Source organism: Taudactylus pleione, unplaced genomic scaffold (genome assembly GCF_031769625.1).
Source record: "Taudactylus pleione unplaced genomic scaffold, aTauple2 ptg000408l, whole genome shotgun sequence".
Taxonomy (NCBI): Eukaryota; Metazoa; Chordata; class Amphibia; order Anura; family Myobatrachidae; genus Taudactylus; species Taudactylus pleione.
Genome location: NW_028284810.1, coordinates 7,333,497 through 7,350,201, shown reverse-complemented (window position 1 = coordinate 7,350,201; position 16,705 = coordinate 7,333,497). Strand labels below are relative to the sequence as shown.

The 16,705-nt window shown below is 44.6% G+C and overlaps 1 protein-coding gene across 1 annotated transcript in view; it reads left to right on the top strand.

Annotated features, from left to right (window-relative positions):
• Positions 1-8,137, top strand: part of LOC148506300 (cytochrome P450 3A24-like) — a 56,293-nt gene extending 48,156 nt beyond the window's left edge. The window contains exons 7-13 of the mRNA XM_088446948.1: positions 437-585; positions 681-808; positions 1,540-1,627; positions 3,035-3,195; positions 4,047-4,273; positions 5,230-5,392; positions 7,739-8,137. Of these exons, the coding sequence (XP_088303074.1) occupies positions 437-585; positions 681-808; positions 1,540-1,627; positions 3,035-3,195; positions 4,047-4,273; positions 5,230-5,392; positions 7,739-7,834 (1,012 nt within the window). The 3' untranslated portion in view covers positions 7,835-8,137. The remainder of the gene's footprint in view (positions 1-436; positions 586-680; positions 809-1,539; positions 1,628-3,034; positions 3,196-4,046; positions 4,274-5,229; positions 5,393-7,738) is intronic.
• Positions 8,138-16,705: the final 8,568 nt, after the last annotated feature.

Genomic DNA, 16,705 nt, shown 5'->3' with positions numbered 1-16,705 from the left:
ATACATATTATTTATAGATGTTCATAAATATATATCTCAGGAACTATAAAGGTCTAACAAATGTCTTGAGGGAAACATGAAAGTGCCCATATTTCCACCTGTATGCTGTTCTTATACAACCAGAGTGCACAATCAATCTGAACCCAAAGTGGACTGACTTTTGTACAACTGATACATTAATGTTTTTTGTTACTATACACATGGGATTATTTTTTTTTTTTTGGAAATTGGGTTGTGTGCACAATCACAGTACTGTGTAAATGAGATGACATTTACTTTTGATTGGCTAAGTGAATTTCTATGACATCACCACTACAGACAGAAGCCATTTTGTTGGAGGAAAGGTAAGGAGCTTGGGATGGATCAGTGATATAGTAAGAGCGAGCTTTCAGTAACTTCAGTTTCTTTATTGCTATTTTACCATTTATCTTCTTAGTATCTTTGGCAGCTACAGCATGGACATTGTTCTGAGCACATCATTCAGTGTAAATGTAGATTCACTGAACAATCCCAACGATCCATTTGTGACCAATGGAAGAAAACTTTTCACCTTCTCCATTTTCAATCCTCTGTTCTTAATGACACGTAAGTTATTGAATGAGCTTCTCACAAATGTTTATCTGCTGGGATCTGTAGTCAGTATTTGCCTAAGTACAGAGTTCTGTATACTTTTCTTGCAGTGCTGTGTCCGTTCCTTATTCCTCTCCTGGAAAAACTGAACTTCTGTTTTCTTCCTGTGAGTGTTCTCAACTTTTTCCAGGAAGCCATAAAACGAATTAAGGAAAGCCGGCAGAAAGGAATTCACACAGTAAGTAAGCGCTTATTGGGGAAATATTAGGATTGAAGATATCCGGTGGTGGAACAAGCCATGAGTGGGCAGCAGTGGTTTGTGGGCCTCTGTCCTCCAACAATTTTGAAAATGGGACAATACAAAAGCTTAGGAACTAACACTAGACAGACTCTTTTATACTCAAACAAATGTATGGTACTATACAACCTATGTCCAACACAGTAATCAAGACATTTTGAAATCTAAAATTTTATCATCGACATTTACTTTCGATAAGGGGTTGGGTACGCAATCCCAGCACTGATAATACCAGCGGTCAGAATCCTGGCAGCGGAATCCCGACGGTGGAAATCCCTGCTCATCCAGCATAGGTCGCTCTGCCCACATGATTCTGCTCATTTTTAAAGTGTAATCTGCACCCCAGCTCTATCATATTAGCCTGGTTTTAAGCCATGCCTTTCCTTCCTGAGTATGGGGACATCTTCCCTGTATAAAGCTGAGTAGCTGAGGTCCTCTGTTTAGCTTGCTTGGCTGCTGCTTCACCCTACAGCCTAATATAACCTGCAGTGAGAGCCAAAGGCATTTAGAAGTCATACCCTTAGGTATTTTAATCTTTAGATGGTTGTGAAAGATATTTTCTAAACTAGAGAAATAAAGGGTAACTTGTATCCATTCTGGGCGTACCACTTGTTGGGCATCCAAGGTGACAACATAATTGTTCTGTATATCTCACCAATTTGCCTCTTTAGGACCGGGTAGATTTCCTACAACTTATGGTGGATTCTCAAACCAACGACCAAGATACATCATCAGGGGAGGAGAGTCATAACTATAAAGGTATAAGACATGATTTATACAGTGTGATCAGAGCAATAAAGGTACTCAAACTACTGTACACACAAATGCATGCAAGCTATAGCGAAAGAGACTGGCAGTGTGGCATAATGGGTGAGCCTTGCTGGCTGATGTCACAGTTATCACAAGGCTCTGACTCGGGATTACATTTACATGGGGATCCACCTGTGGTCACAAAGCTAATATCCAAGAAAGGATATGACTATAATAATGATTATTGTGTAGTTAGAGAATACAATACATAGATAAAAAGATAATGCAAAGAAACACTCTGTGGGCAAAATTTACCAAGCAGCGGTTTGACTTCGGTTTCTATTCTATTCTAAACCCTGGCGGTTTGGTGGCGGTTTCTATTCTATTCTAAACCCCGGGTGTTTGGTGGCGGTTTTGCAGCAGTTTCTAAATGACAGCCCTGTTCTATTCTATTCTAAAATGGGTTTTGATGGCAGTTTTGCAGCGGTTTTGGCCTTAGTAAATCTGCAGAAAGCAAAACCGCCGCCAAACCACAGTCAAAACACATTTTAGAATAGAATAGCACAGGGCTGTCATTTATAAACTGCTGCAAAACCGCCACCAAACCCCCGGGGTTTAGAATAGAATAGAACCCACCACCAAACCGCCGGGGTTTAGAATGGAATAGAAACCGCAGTCAAACCGCCGCTTAGTAAATTTTGCCCTGCTTGTACAGTAATCTCTGGAGGGGAGATCACCACTCCTGAATAATGAGCAAAGTAGCAAAAATTGGAGAAGGCAACTTGTGGCAATATTATAATTATGTACCTAAGAATCTACATGGTTTAGTTCAATGAATGTTATATAAATAGCTATGAATTATACTAATATAAATGTTAATAATACAGCCCGCCTGTAATCTTATCTTTCCCTCTCTTCTGTGATTGTAACCTGTACCTTTGCGTTGAGATAGCAGCAGAGGCTGACTCTTATTATCAAAATCCCTAAGGTTTGGAGAGGGGGGTTGAACTCAAACTTACATACCCCCAACTTCAAAATTCCCAATTTGAGCACTGATTATATGTATATTCAGTTGATACCTGTAATTGTGTACTTCCTTCAGCTATGTATACATGCACAGGGTTATTATGTATATGGTGTCACAAAATGTACAAAACACCTTACAGCATAAATGACAAACTGGAACGACTAGCAGCTTGAAACTAAAAAATCCAACAGGAAACTGCCCCATTAGAAAGAGCTTACAATCTACAGGTTTTTTTGTCCCCTGTGCTGATCCCTTTGTTACTATACATGATAAATGAATTAAAATTTAAATGAGCTTTTTAACATTGTTTATAAAATCAATTAAAGTTATTTTGAATCACATACAAATAGGGACATTACTACTGACTGTATTTGATATCTGTTTCATAGCACTGACAGACACTGAGATTATGGCTCAGGGACTTATCTTCATCTTGGCTGGCTACGAGACAACCAGCACTACACTAATGTTCCTGTCTTACCATCTGGCCACTAACCCTGATGTCCAAACTAAACTTCAACAGGAAATAGATTCCATTCTCCCAAACAAGGTAAATAGAATATTTCCTAACATGTAAGTGTGTTCTACTGTAACTGCTTCCATTGTGCATTCCATTTAGCAGCACTTCCAAACTGAGTGATGATCATGTCCTAAGGAAAGTGCTGCTGATTGCCTGCTGCTTGAGCTAGTAACACCTTGCTGGCTATAATGAGAGTGTTTGCTCCCTCCTACTGGTTTCTTAAGTGCATAACAAGAGGAAGCTAGAGGTGCTTCATCTCTTTTGGCAAAAGAAACCATAAAACAAGCTATAGCTTTGTTACTCAGTATTCTGGCCTTGCTATTTAATGAGGGGGGAAAATGCAGATAGAACAATATAATATATGTAAAGTGCTTGAAAGTATAAACTGTATAGATCACAGCAAAGTGTTTTTAATTTTGTGTGCACCATTATAGATTTTTCTCAAAAATACCAGTACTGTCTACCATACACAGGGGCGTATCTATAATGGGTGCAGGGTGCACACAGGCCCCCGCACCACACACCCTGCACCCATATTACCTCTTGGAGGTCCCGCGTCGGGTGTCTCAGCCCTGCACAAAACTCAGCCGCAGCCATTTTTCCGGCGTTTTGCGCAAGTGCAGTGAGAAAATCGCCGGGAAATCGGCGGCCGCGCCATTTCCCCAGTTTCCTGAGCATGTGCAGTAGACTCTGGGCACAGACTATTGCCCAGAGTCTACTGATGCTGTGGTTGGTGGTCAGACGTGTCCGTCTGCTCCCGGCCGCCAGGGGAGAGAGGAGGGGGCCTCCTCCTCTGTTAATACGCCCCTGACCATACATGATCACATATTGTACATAAATTATATATTCTATGATACTGAAATTGTGCACATTGCCCACAGGCTCCTCCAACATACGATGCTCTGGTGCAGATGGAATATCTTGATATGGTAATATCTGAAACCTTGCGCCTGTACCCTGCAGCTGGAAGAATTGAGCGCGTGTGTAAGAAAACAACTGAGATCAATGGAGTAACTATCCCAGAAGGAGTAGTGGTGGTGATCCCAGCATTCGTGTTGCACCGTGACCCTGACATATGGCCAGAGCCAGAGGAATTCAGGCCTGAAAGGTATCGCAGTATGAGGGCCATTTATTTGGGCTGATTGGTTGCTATGGGCAACATTTCCACTTCTAAAAACCCGAACATTAGTAATTACACCCCCTACGTCTCTCTGAGTCAATAGTTAAACGGGATGTAGTTATGAGACTGGCGGCCATGATGCCGCCGGTCTAAATCTCGTCGGGGGAAGCCCAACACGGGACTTAAGCCCAACACGGGAGTTAAGATAGGCGTCGAATTACCGACACCCATCTTAATCCCGACACTGGAATCCAGTAGAACGTCAGCCCGAACGAGACAAGTTTGGGGCGCCCTTAGCTATTAGCCGACAGGGGGGGGGGGGGGGGGAGTTAGGTTTAGGTAACATGGTGGGGTTAGCATCAGGTTTTGGGGGAGGAGGTTAGATACCCCTAGGGGGGAGGGTTAGGAACCACTGGGGGGGTTAGAGTTAGGCACTAAGGGGGGAGGGTTTGGTTTAGGCACGAAGGGGTAGACTTAGGTTTAGGCACTAATGGGGAGGTTTATTGTGTGGGATGGGGAAGGTTAGGGTTAGGCTACAAGAAGTGAGGGTTAAGGGGAGAAGGGGGGAGGGTAAGTATATTTACCCAACCCCTGTCGGGATACCAACCATCGGGATGCCGCTGTCGGTATTTTGACAGGAGGCATCCCGACAGCCTGTAGTACATACTGATTCTGGTTAAACAGTCTCTGTACAGCTCTGTGTAACATGTTATCACTATAAATAAGGTTAATTATAACAGAGTTTTTTATTTTATTTTCTCACATACCCTGTAACAAAACATACAAGTCCAGGATTTTATACATTTACTAAGGACTCACTAGTGGGCTGCTCAGCCGATTTCCTGGTAACCCTTTATAACCATGTATAACAGTGTTCTCAGAGTTAACAAGTTATAAATTATTAGTGTAGTTAGGAAAAGTAATTTTTTCCTTTATATTCACAGGTTCAGTAAAGAGAATAAAGATTCACAAGACTCATATACCTTCCTTCCGTTTGGAGTTGGACCACGTAACTGCATAGGGATGAGATTTGCTTTGATCAACATGAAATCAGTCATCGCCATACTACTGCAGAACTTCTCTTTCCGCTCGTGCAAAGACACTCCAGTAAGGAATCACAGCAGCTGCTCTTCTAACGTGTTCATTTAGCGGTGCTGCTTATTGGTCTGGTCACAACTTCAAAAATAGGACAAGTCAGTCCTCCAATCACATATCTGAAATAAGTAAAGTGTTTACACCTAAAGGAAGCTTCTCTATTTTGCATCAATGTACAGTGGTGGAGGGGTTAACCTAACAAAATGTAGTATATATATATTGGTAACTTTAATTACAAAGGCATGGCTAGAGAGGTCTCAAAAGGGGAGATGTATCAAACCCCTGAGAGAGTTAAAGTGGAGATGTTGTCCATAGCAACCAATCAGCATCTGTCATTTTCTAGACTGTCATAGATAAACAACATTAGAAGCTGATTGGTTGCTATGGACAAACTCTCCACCTTATCTCCTAGGTTTGATACGTCTCCCCCAAAATGAGCAACCTAAATAAAAAATGAACAGCAGGTCTAATGCTGGGTGCACACTATACAATGTATCGTATGACATATGGTTCCAACGTGGATTGGAAGGATAGTGTCTTGCAAATTGTATAGTGTGTACATCCAATCTGCCTTTCCAAACGGTTTAACATTGCATTGTCCTAACTTCTGTCCTGTATGTCAGATGTGACGATGCCACAAACATGGCATGTATTATGTAATGATACATTGCGCGCTAGTATGCCAGAACGTGCAGTGTGTACGGTGCGCACGATGTATCTTTACATAGCTCACCGCATCACTGGGTCGCAGACATTGTACAGGCATGTACCTAGCTTAATACTTGCATCACAGTCCAATGCTGACACATTTTTATTGATAGTGCATGAAAAAATATGCCTAAAGGCTATATAAAGGTATTAGTGACTTTTTCCCATGTTTAGTGATGCAAGAACAGAAAAGAACATCATTTTGGATACTGTCTACTTCTACACCTGAAGAATGGGTACCACTCACAAATTAGTGTTCTTTTCCATGTAGAAATCAACATGGCGCCCTAGGCAAAATACTGGTTTGGGGCCACTTCCACTTCATTAATGTTAAAATGACTTTCCCCAGCCCCTTTCCTCTATTTCCAGTACTTAGCCTATACATGCTTACTAGCTTTTCACTCATACTCCTCTGCCCACCAATTCATCCTTCATATGCCCTCTGCCCATAAGCTTTTTCTTACTTGCATGCCCCTCTGTCCACCAGCTCTTCACTCACGTGCCCCCTGCCGATCAATTTTTTCCTCAATGCCCTCCAGCTTTTTTCTTACATGCTGCCCAAATATCCCCCCATTGCCCCTTCTAGCCTGATTCTCCACCATGGCTACACAGGAACCGCCACTATGACAGAGCATGCAGCAGGACCTCCTTTCAGACTCAGAAGAGGAACTGTCCCAGCAGATGTGTGCAAGGGAGGGAGGTCTGGGGAGAGGGGGCACTCTGCTACATATAGAGACACACATACAGGGAGGGATACATATAGACACACACAGACTGGGGCACACAAACATGTTTCACTGTAGTCCTCATCACCTTGAACTGTATCCTCCAGCAGCAGCTCCCTCCTCCGCAATGCTGCCTGGACTGAAGTTGAAAAGACCAGTGTAGCCCCGCTCCCCTGCTCTTGTAAGAGCAGCATGTGCTGGGCTTCTCCAGCAAGGGTGCAGCACATGTTCATAGGGATGGACATCGGAAGCCTGGCATCCAGCGACGGACTGGGACTGCTCAGCAGTCCTGGTAGTTCTCCTGCGTGCACCATAGGCACGCATTCCTGCAAAAGGGGCGTGGCCTCAGCTCACTGGGGCATGCCGCAAGTCACAGGGGCCCGGCCTCGCGGCAAACCCCCGTCTTTCAGTATCCCGGCCTAGCAGAGCTCCGGGAGGTGGAGCTGCTCGGCCAGGGTTTGATGCCGGACCGGCCCATCTGGCCATCGGCCCTTCTGGCATTTGCCAGAAGTGCCAGATGGGCAGTCCAGCCCTGCCGGCATCAAATGGTTGCTGGGCTTTCAACATCAAATCCAGCGAAGCAATGGCAACTAGCCATCACATCGCAACTATTCGATATTATAACCATCATGGTGTGTGCTCCCCCCACAGCCAGTCATCGGAAAGCTGCATCTGATGGCTGGTAACCATTGAATTCCCGCTATTCTATTTTGCTGTTTTATAGATAATCAGGCCCTGGAAATACAAAAAGACCAATTCCACCCAGTAAAAATGCTGGGATGTTCGAGAGCACTTATCTATAGGTTGAAATAGGTCATGTTGAAGAATCTATTTAAACCAAGCTTTAAAAACCAACATACAAAATTACTGTTTACTTTTAGTAGCTAAACCCAATTTATGTGAAATATTATTATTTATTTAACAGATCCCACTGGAAATTGACACACGAGGTTTCCTAAAGACAACAAAACCTGTCATACTCAATCTAGTGCCTAGAGATGCCCAGAAGACAGACGACTAGATGAGGAAGTCACCAGTGGTTGGACATCATGTGGCTCAGACCAACCCTGAAATTCGCTGTATGGAATGGAATTAGGATTATTTACGGGTCCTTAGGGAAATTGCAGTTCATAATATCACTCATGAGCCAAATGTAATAGTAGCAGTTGTTATTTGTTACATAAGCCTGAAAAACTGCTTTGTAAACCTCAAATGATCCCATGAAACAGCTATTTATGGATTATAAAGAACTTTTTTGTTTTAAAGAATAACTGTCATAAATATATAACTTTTCAATATGTTTAAAATGAAATACTATTGATCTTCTGTGATAATATATTTGGTTACTTCTATTACTTTATACAAAAAATGGTATGTGTCTGCGCTAGTAGAAATAAGTGACCAAGAGAATATAAACAAATCACTACTAACACACTAATTATTAGTATAAAGTAATTTAATTTTAAAACTTACTTTATACTATTAAATCTTGTGTTAGTAGTGATTTGTTTATATTTATATTAATTATCTTGGTCACTTATTTCTACTAGCGCAGACACATACCATTTTTTGTATTTCTGGGTGCACCTGATTTCAGGTGTGTTTTTGTGTGCTGCCACAGGCACATTGATTTGTTCTGCAGCTCCACCGATTGCGGTAACGACATTTAACACAGCCTTATATTATTAAAAATGAATTATATCCACCATATTATTATATTTTATTGGCGCTGAATTCTGTTTTTGTTTACTGTATAATTCTATTACTTTGTCATAATGCATGGTCTGCTATTATAGTACTTTTATATAATGCCAATAAATAAGTCAGCAACAGTTACACCTACAGGATATTAAACAGTACTAACAAACATACTGATACACAAGGCTACTTACAGTAACTATATAAAGAAATGTTGCCATGGTCAATCATATTTAGGGCCTGATTCAGAGATGTGCGCAAACCCAATCGTTTCCGTACTTCTCCCATGGTGTGAGATCTGCGCATGACTGACATCCAGCGTCCCTTTGGGGGCATGGACAGGGCAGCGACGGCCAGCGTTCTTGAAAACGGAGGAGTGCCGACCCAGTTTTTGAGGCGTGCCAAGGCTAGTATCTACGTCTTCCGATGGGTTACTCAGATGGCCGACAGTCACATAGATGATCAAATGCTGCATCTTAGGACTCAGCAGCAGATCAGAGAAGCCGACAGGAGGTGTCTATTTATACAAGATGGCTCTTGCGGCTTTTGCATAGTTGCAAGACTGTGCAATAGTGTCCATCTCTGCACCAGGCCCTTCATTTTACACATATTTTGATGATACAGTATATTAAAGAGGAAAATGTTTGTTGGAAGCCAATTAACCTACCAGTATATTTTTGGAGTGTGGGAGGAAATGTACCCGGAGGCAACTAATTATGCCCCACACATTTTCCAGATGTTTGAAACACATTGTCTTACACCAGTGCAATGGAAGGAAACAAATAAAGAGTAAATTAAGTTGCTCTAAATGTCATGTGTTTATTTCTGAATGATAGCCAAAGTGATCATAATTTAATCTGCTCTCTTTAGTCACTTGGGATATAAAGGGATACTACCATCAATAATGCACAATTCACCAATACTTTTGTTAAATAAACTAACAGGCATGTTTTGTACTTAATATTATTGCTCCTTTAAATCCAGCAGCCAAAATCTGCTGAAGACACGATGGTTTTGAAAAGCACAACTTAGTATATTTACTTTGACTTCTATATAAACCAAATACTACATAACAGAGTTTGGGTCCAGCTCCTAGTACACAAGATACATCTCATACTATACACAGCCCATTCCTTGGTGGCTATCTTACAGCACGGTCCCTAATCAGGTAATATACAGGGTGTAGTTAGCAATTGGTGGAAGCCCGACACTTGACTTAAGCTAGGCGTCGAAATACCGACTCCAATCTTAATCCTGACGCCGGAATACAGACAAGACGCCAGCCCAAACGAGGTAAGTTTAGGTAGCATAGCGGGGTTTGCGTTAGGTTTTGAAGGGAGGGGTGAGCACTAAGGGAGGAGGGTTAAGTTTACGCACGAAGGGGGAAGACTTAGGTTTAGGCACTAACGGGGAGGGTAAGGGTGCGGGGTGGGGAGGGTTAGGCTACAAGAAGGGAGGGATAGGGGGAGAAGGGGGATGGGTAAGTATACTTACCCCTACCCCCATGGGGATGCCGCTGTCGGTATTTGGACAGGAGGCATCCCGACTGTCAGTATTACATTCCATATACAGACTCTAATGCAGGCCTCTATACTTACCACTCCTCTAATCCAGACTTGCACAGGTCAATAACTCTATTGGTAGCACAAGCTGAGATATTAGCAAAAGTATTAGTTCTTCATTTAAATATATAATTCATAACAAATTAAGCACTGATCAATGTGTTTTATGCTTGGCAGGTGCACATCCTCTAATCTTATGTTCTTATTAACACATTTGCAATTGAAACATGATATTAGTGATGAAGTGGTAGTATCTCTTCATGCAGCTAAGGATTTTGGATGGTTTTACACAATTTTAGTATAGGTCTAATATTATTTACTAGGTATTATGACTTTGCTCATACCGAAAATCAGTACAAATGGACATATTTCCAATACATTTTCATTAAAGTTACGTATTAAAGCTGCCACCTATCAAAAGGTATTTGCACTGGCAATGAGCCTCTGGCATGTAAAATTAGAAGTGATTCTGATATACAGTATGTGGTCTAGTAATATGTGCAAGAACTAAGAAGACTGTAACAAATAGAGATGAGCGGGTCCGGTTCCCAGATAACCGGACCCACCCGAATTGGATCTCCCTGCCTGCCCCGAATCCCTGACCCGAGTCAAAACCTCGCGACCCCTCCGTCGAGTCGCGAGGTTTTGTTTTCAGCGGGCTTAACACTGATTGGCTGAGAAAGCCGTCTGTCATGGCTCTCAGCCACTCAGCGTTAAGCCCATTGAAAACACTGCAAAGGAGGAAACCTGACACCGCTGGTACCCCCCACTGCCGACACCCCCACTGGCAGCATCCACCACCGCTGCCGACACTCCTGCACTGCTGCCCAACGTACTGAGGACACCGTCAGCGACCCCCACACTGCCGATACTCCCACAGTGAGGACACCCTGCATTGAGAAACCCCTGCACCCCCGACACAGTCAGCAAACCTGCACTAAAGACACCGCTGCACCCCCGCACTGTCGACACAGCCAGCAAACCTGCACTAAAGACACTGCTGGCACCCCCGCACTACTGACATCACCGGTACCCTTCACTGAGGACACTGCCTGCACTGCAGCACTGCCATTCCATGTACTGAGGACACCGTCAGCAACCCCTCTCTGCCGACACTGCTGTCACAGTAAGTGCACTATTGGTGTATCCAACCCACACTGTATCCGTGTTGGAAATTAGAAACTGAACAGCCCCATGTTAGTGCCGCCCACTGTTTCACTTAGCTTAGTCAGCCAGCTAGCTGGATGCAGCCTTTTGGCCTTAACTAGATTAAGCAAATAATATTGTGAGGTGGTCAAAATTGATTGGAAATTACTGGAAATGTTATTGAGGTTAATTATACTGTAGGAATAAAAACAGGCCCATTTTATGTGATTTTAGCTGTTTTTATGATTTTTTAAGAAAAAATCCAGATCCAAAACCAAAACACGAAAACAAAACACGGAGGTGAGGTTTTGGCAAAACCAGATCCAAAACCAGGGGAGATCTAGATCCAAAACCAAAACACGGGGGTCGGCGCACATCTCTAGTAACAAATGCAGATTGCGTTATTATATTGGCTGATGCAAATTATTCTTTCTAAAACCTTTTTATTATTCAGGCCTTAAAATCAGTTGGTCCAAAGCATCTGTTTTCCTTATTTGTAGGAATTGTCCAAAGATATTGCAGATATTTATTTTGTACATTGTGTTACAAAAGTCAAATACTTATGGATTTGGATCTCAAACAATGTGACTGTTAATATTACTGGAAATATTGGGCCTGATTCAGAGCCGCTCGTAAGCGGCAGTACGCTCGTTCCGAGCGATGTTCGCCCATCTGCGCATGCGTACGGTTTATAATATGCATGCGCGAACCAGTCAGTGCGGCCGAAAATCGTTTGTTCACTATATAGCGAATGCCTGCTAATTTGAGTGACAGGATGAGGCGTATATGGGTGGTAACAGGGGAAGGTGCTTGAAAACAGGGAGTGGAGATCAGAACGCAGGCGTGCTTAAAGGTCAAAGCGGGCGTTTTATGGGTGTGCATAATTAATACAGCAGCGTCATTGACCACGTCACCTGGTTGTTTTATAGTCAGAACTGCTCGCAATATAGTGGTAGGAAAAACCAACCACAAGAATAGCGAGCAGTTCATACGCTGTTCGATGTACTCGATTAATCTAATAAATAGCGGACATGACGTATGATGCGAGCGGCCAGGGGGCGTATTTTTCAAATAAACGTTCGCATGTTTTGTTCGCTCGTTCAGACATGGAGGCGGCAACAGACCGCAAGGAGCGAACGGTTCATTTGAATAGCCACCCCCTTTTTCTGAACGAGCGAGCGCTAATAGCGTTCAGCTCTGAATCAGGCCCATTGTCCCTTTAATTGATTTCTTACATGTTAAATCGTGCATATGGAAACAACTGCATCTTACAACAATAGGTAGAATTAGCTTAATTAAAATATTTATTCAAGTAAAAATGTATATATGCCTCACAGGACATGTGCCCTTAGACTTATAAAACACTCACATCTCAATGCCGGGTCGCACCCAGGATTTTGTTCACGCCTCCATCCCAGGTGCAACCCGGCTGAGACCCCTTTCAGAAAGGCGCCATCACGTGCTGAGCCAGCGCTCGGAGATGAGATCAGACCCAAGCGCCGGCTCTTCCTAAGCAGTGAACGGGACCCAGGTTACCCATTAAAATTGCATCGCGAGCAGGGTTTGTTACCAGGGTTTAAATACGGGGTCGCTCGACAAGGCTTATTTCAACGTGGCCCTTTCACACTGCACAGTAACCCGGGTTTCTGCGAGTTTGTGTGCAATAACCCGGGATATGAGAGCAAGTGTGACAGGGGTATCAGAGGGTCAGCCCTTCCACATATTACACTCTTTGTTTATAGTGCATCACAGTTGACACAACCTTGCAACTAGATTGGTGACTCTATTATATAAAAGTTTATTGCAATGGGCAGGACTCAATAATATACAGCTATATACTGTACTATAGTACGTTTAGAAGGCAAGCGGTATTGAGGTATGCTGCACACATTATTAGGTGGCACAGGTGTTGATTAGGGTATGCAGTCGGGAAGCCGGCTGACCTAATCCCAACAGCCAGCTCCCTGACTGCTTAATCCCGGCGAAGGTTAAATGACAGGCACCTGTCATTTTACCGACGCCGGGAGACCGAAAGCGCGCCCCACCCACGGCTATCCGCGATCGAAGGAGGGCGGGCGCCGGGTGGGGGAGAGACTTAGGTTTTTGGGTTCCCGGGGCGGATTCAGGGTCAGGCACCCCCCGGGAGGCTAGGTTTAGGCTAGGGGAAGGGGGGACTTAGGGTTAGGCACCCCCCGGGGGTCTTTGGTTTAGGCTGCAGGGAAGGGGGGGTTGGGTTTTAGGCACTTAGAGGGGGGAGGATTAGGGTTAGGCACTGGGGGGGAAGGCTAGGGTTAGGCACCCATAAGGGAGGGTTACGGGGTTGAATTAAGGTTAGAGAATACTGGAGAATAATGGAGTTTACAATCTATATTCTCTACCACATGCTCACACACATACACACTAGGGTTAATTTTAATTGGGAGCCAATTAACCTACCAGTATATTTTTGGAGTGTGGGAGGAAACTGGAGTACCCGGAGGAAACCCACGCAAGCACAGGGACAATATACAAACTACACACAGTTAGGTCATAGTGGGAATCCTATCTTTACAGTCAAAAACAGTATCTTCCGAATGTATTGGTCGGCTAAATATGCTCTGTGTTTTCAACATTGGATTGCATTGGTGTATGAAACTATTAGTCATGAAAGACATGTACAGTATACCTCACTAGAGAATGCAAGCAAAAATATAAACCGATACGGTCAAAGTAATCATTTCTAATTATGCTATTAGTGTTGCTCCTGGCCTTAGGTAACCAAACTGTTTTGGGATTAGTTTTCATTTATTTTATCAAGTTAGTGTTGATCTTTAATATTTGTTTTTCAAACTTTTTATGTACAATTTCTTGTCACTTTATGGGTGTTATACTATTTCCACTGAAGTATTTTCAGAACATGTACCTATATTTCAAGGGAATTTTATATTTTTATTACTTTGTATTTGCAAGGAGACTAGGCTGTTTTGTATCTTCTTTTGTGGTTAATTTTGGAAAATTCAATAAAAATGACTTGACTGTAAAGAAGTCTTGCAACTTGCACTATCATTGGTGATAGTCCTAAGCCGCACATCCACTAGGCGACGGCGTCACGACAGTACGATTATAACATTGTAATCGTACCGTCGCTGCTGTTCCCCTGCAGTGCCTACACTGAACGATTGATCGTTCAGTGTAGGCACATCAATCATCTCTGAACACGGGCAATCTGTCGTTATCGGCAGATTGACCAGCATGTTCAGTGGATAATTGATGTCAGAAACGACCAGCGGGGGCACACATCGCTGGTCGTTTCCGACATAATAGTGCACGATTACTGTGCGATTGCACGATTACGATGTCGTAATCGTGCAATCACTCAGTAACATTGCGTAGTGGATACGCGGCTCTACTCAAGCAGGCGCTTACAATTGACTGTCAGAATTCACTCATGAAGGAGCAACAGTGATATCACTAATTACAGTACAGGCAGCTAGTTTCTCACTGGCAGTGTTGCAGTCTTGTGCTTTCATGAATCTGTGGCAGCTCTCTAAATTGCAAGTGTCTGTACCATCAAACAGGGGTAGGATAAATATAAATCATTGAGGTTCCTGGAGATTATGAGGGCAATGTCACCTCTGCTATGCATGCAATAAAATCCTTGTAAATGCCTGAATAAAATCACACCTGCGTGAATAGGCCCTATGATGAATAGTAATAAATGTACTAAGCATGTTAGCTCTCTAGAGCCAATATCATAGGGTTAGGTCTAGAACGAGGTGCTGTACAGGACCTCCAAAGTCACAACTATGTGATCAGCGACAAAAGGGGGAGGAACAAGGTACAGAATGGGAGGCCAAAAGTGTGCCCTCATGGGCTTGCTCTGCTCGCCACGCTTCGGGCATGGTGGCTCGCTTCGCTCGCTAGATTTATATTCCCCCTCTATGCCCACGTGGATAGTTACATTGGTAGCTGACCGGCCCTGTCCTAGCAGTCACGTGGTTGTGGCGTCAGAGGACCTTTCTATCAACAAACAATATCATAGGGTATTGTTGACCAGCCACAAACATGGTATCTCTAATTGGTTTAGAACAATGGTTCTCAAACTCGGTCCTCAGGACCCCAACAGTTCACATTTTCCAGGTCCCCCAGCGGGTGCACAGGTGTATTCATTACTCACTGACACATTTTAAAAGATCCACAGGTGGAGACAATTATTTCACTTGTGATTCTGTGAGACCTGGAAAACATGCACTATTTGGGGTCCTGAGAACCGAGTTTGAGAACCTGTAGAACTGATCATAACTATTAGATTATCATTAACAAATTTCTTTGTTTCAAAGGGGCTTATGTATTAATAATTGTGTCACTGCCACTAGGGCCGCCATCAGGGGGGGACTGCTGGGACTCCAGTCCCAGAGAGAGAGGGAGCTAGGGTGGTAGCGGTGAGGAATGCAACAGGCGGCAGGCAGGGAGAAAGAGCATCAGTGCTGCAGCATTTGAACTATGGAGCCAGCCATGAGTCAATCACAGCTTGCGTAAAGGTAGCCAATCAGGAGCGGCCACTCATAATCAGCCTGCATTCTGGCTGGACTGGGGGGGGGACAGGGAAGGCATCCTGGCTGGACTGGGGGGGGCAGGGAAGATAGGCTGGCTGGACTGGGGGGGGGGCAGGGAAGGCAGGCTGGCCGGACTGGGGGGGCTTAGGGAAGGCTGGCTGGACTGGGGGGGCAGGGAAGGCAGGCTGGCTGGGGGGGGCAGGGAAGGCAGGCTGGCCTGACTGGGGGGGGCAGGGAAGGCAGGCTGGCCGGACTGGGGGGGCGTAGGGAAGGCTGGCTGGACATGGGGGGGGGCAGGGAAGGCAGGCTGGCTGAACTGGGGGAGGGGGACAGGAAAGGCTGGCTGAACTGGGGGGAACAGTGCAGGGAAGGCTGGCTGGACAAGAGAGGGGGGGCGAAAGGCAGGATCGGCATACCTGCTTACCTGTTCTTCTGTCCTGAGAGAAGGGGGCCCGGCTGGCAGCGACGAGGAATGCACTGGGCGGTGGCAGGCAGGGAGAAAGATCATCAGCGCTGTGACATATCAACCATGGACTAGAGCCAGGAGCGAGCTGTGATTATCTCGCGGAACGGCAGCCAATCAGGAGCAGCAGCTCCTGCTCAGCCAATCGGGAGCGGTCGCTCCTGATTGGCTGATCAAGAGCTGCTGTTCCTGATTGGCTGCCGTTCCGTGAGCCAATCACAGCTCTCGGGACAGCAGCCAATCAGGATCGGCCGCTCCTGATTGGCTGCCGTTCCGCTAGCCAATCACAGCTCGCGGCCGGCTCCAGTCCATAATTGATATGTCACAGCGCTAATGAGATGATCTTTCTCCCTGCCTGCTGCCGCCCCAATGCAGCTCGTCGCTCTCTGCCGGGCACCTTCTCTCTCCGGGCCCGGTACAAGAGTCACTGCAGTCCAACCCTGATGGCGGCCCTGTTCCTGGGACCCCCTAAAGATGTCCAGACATGG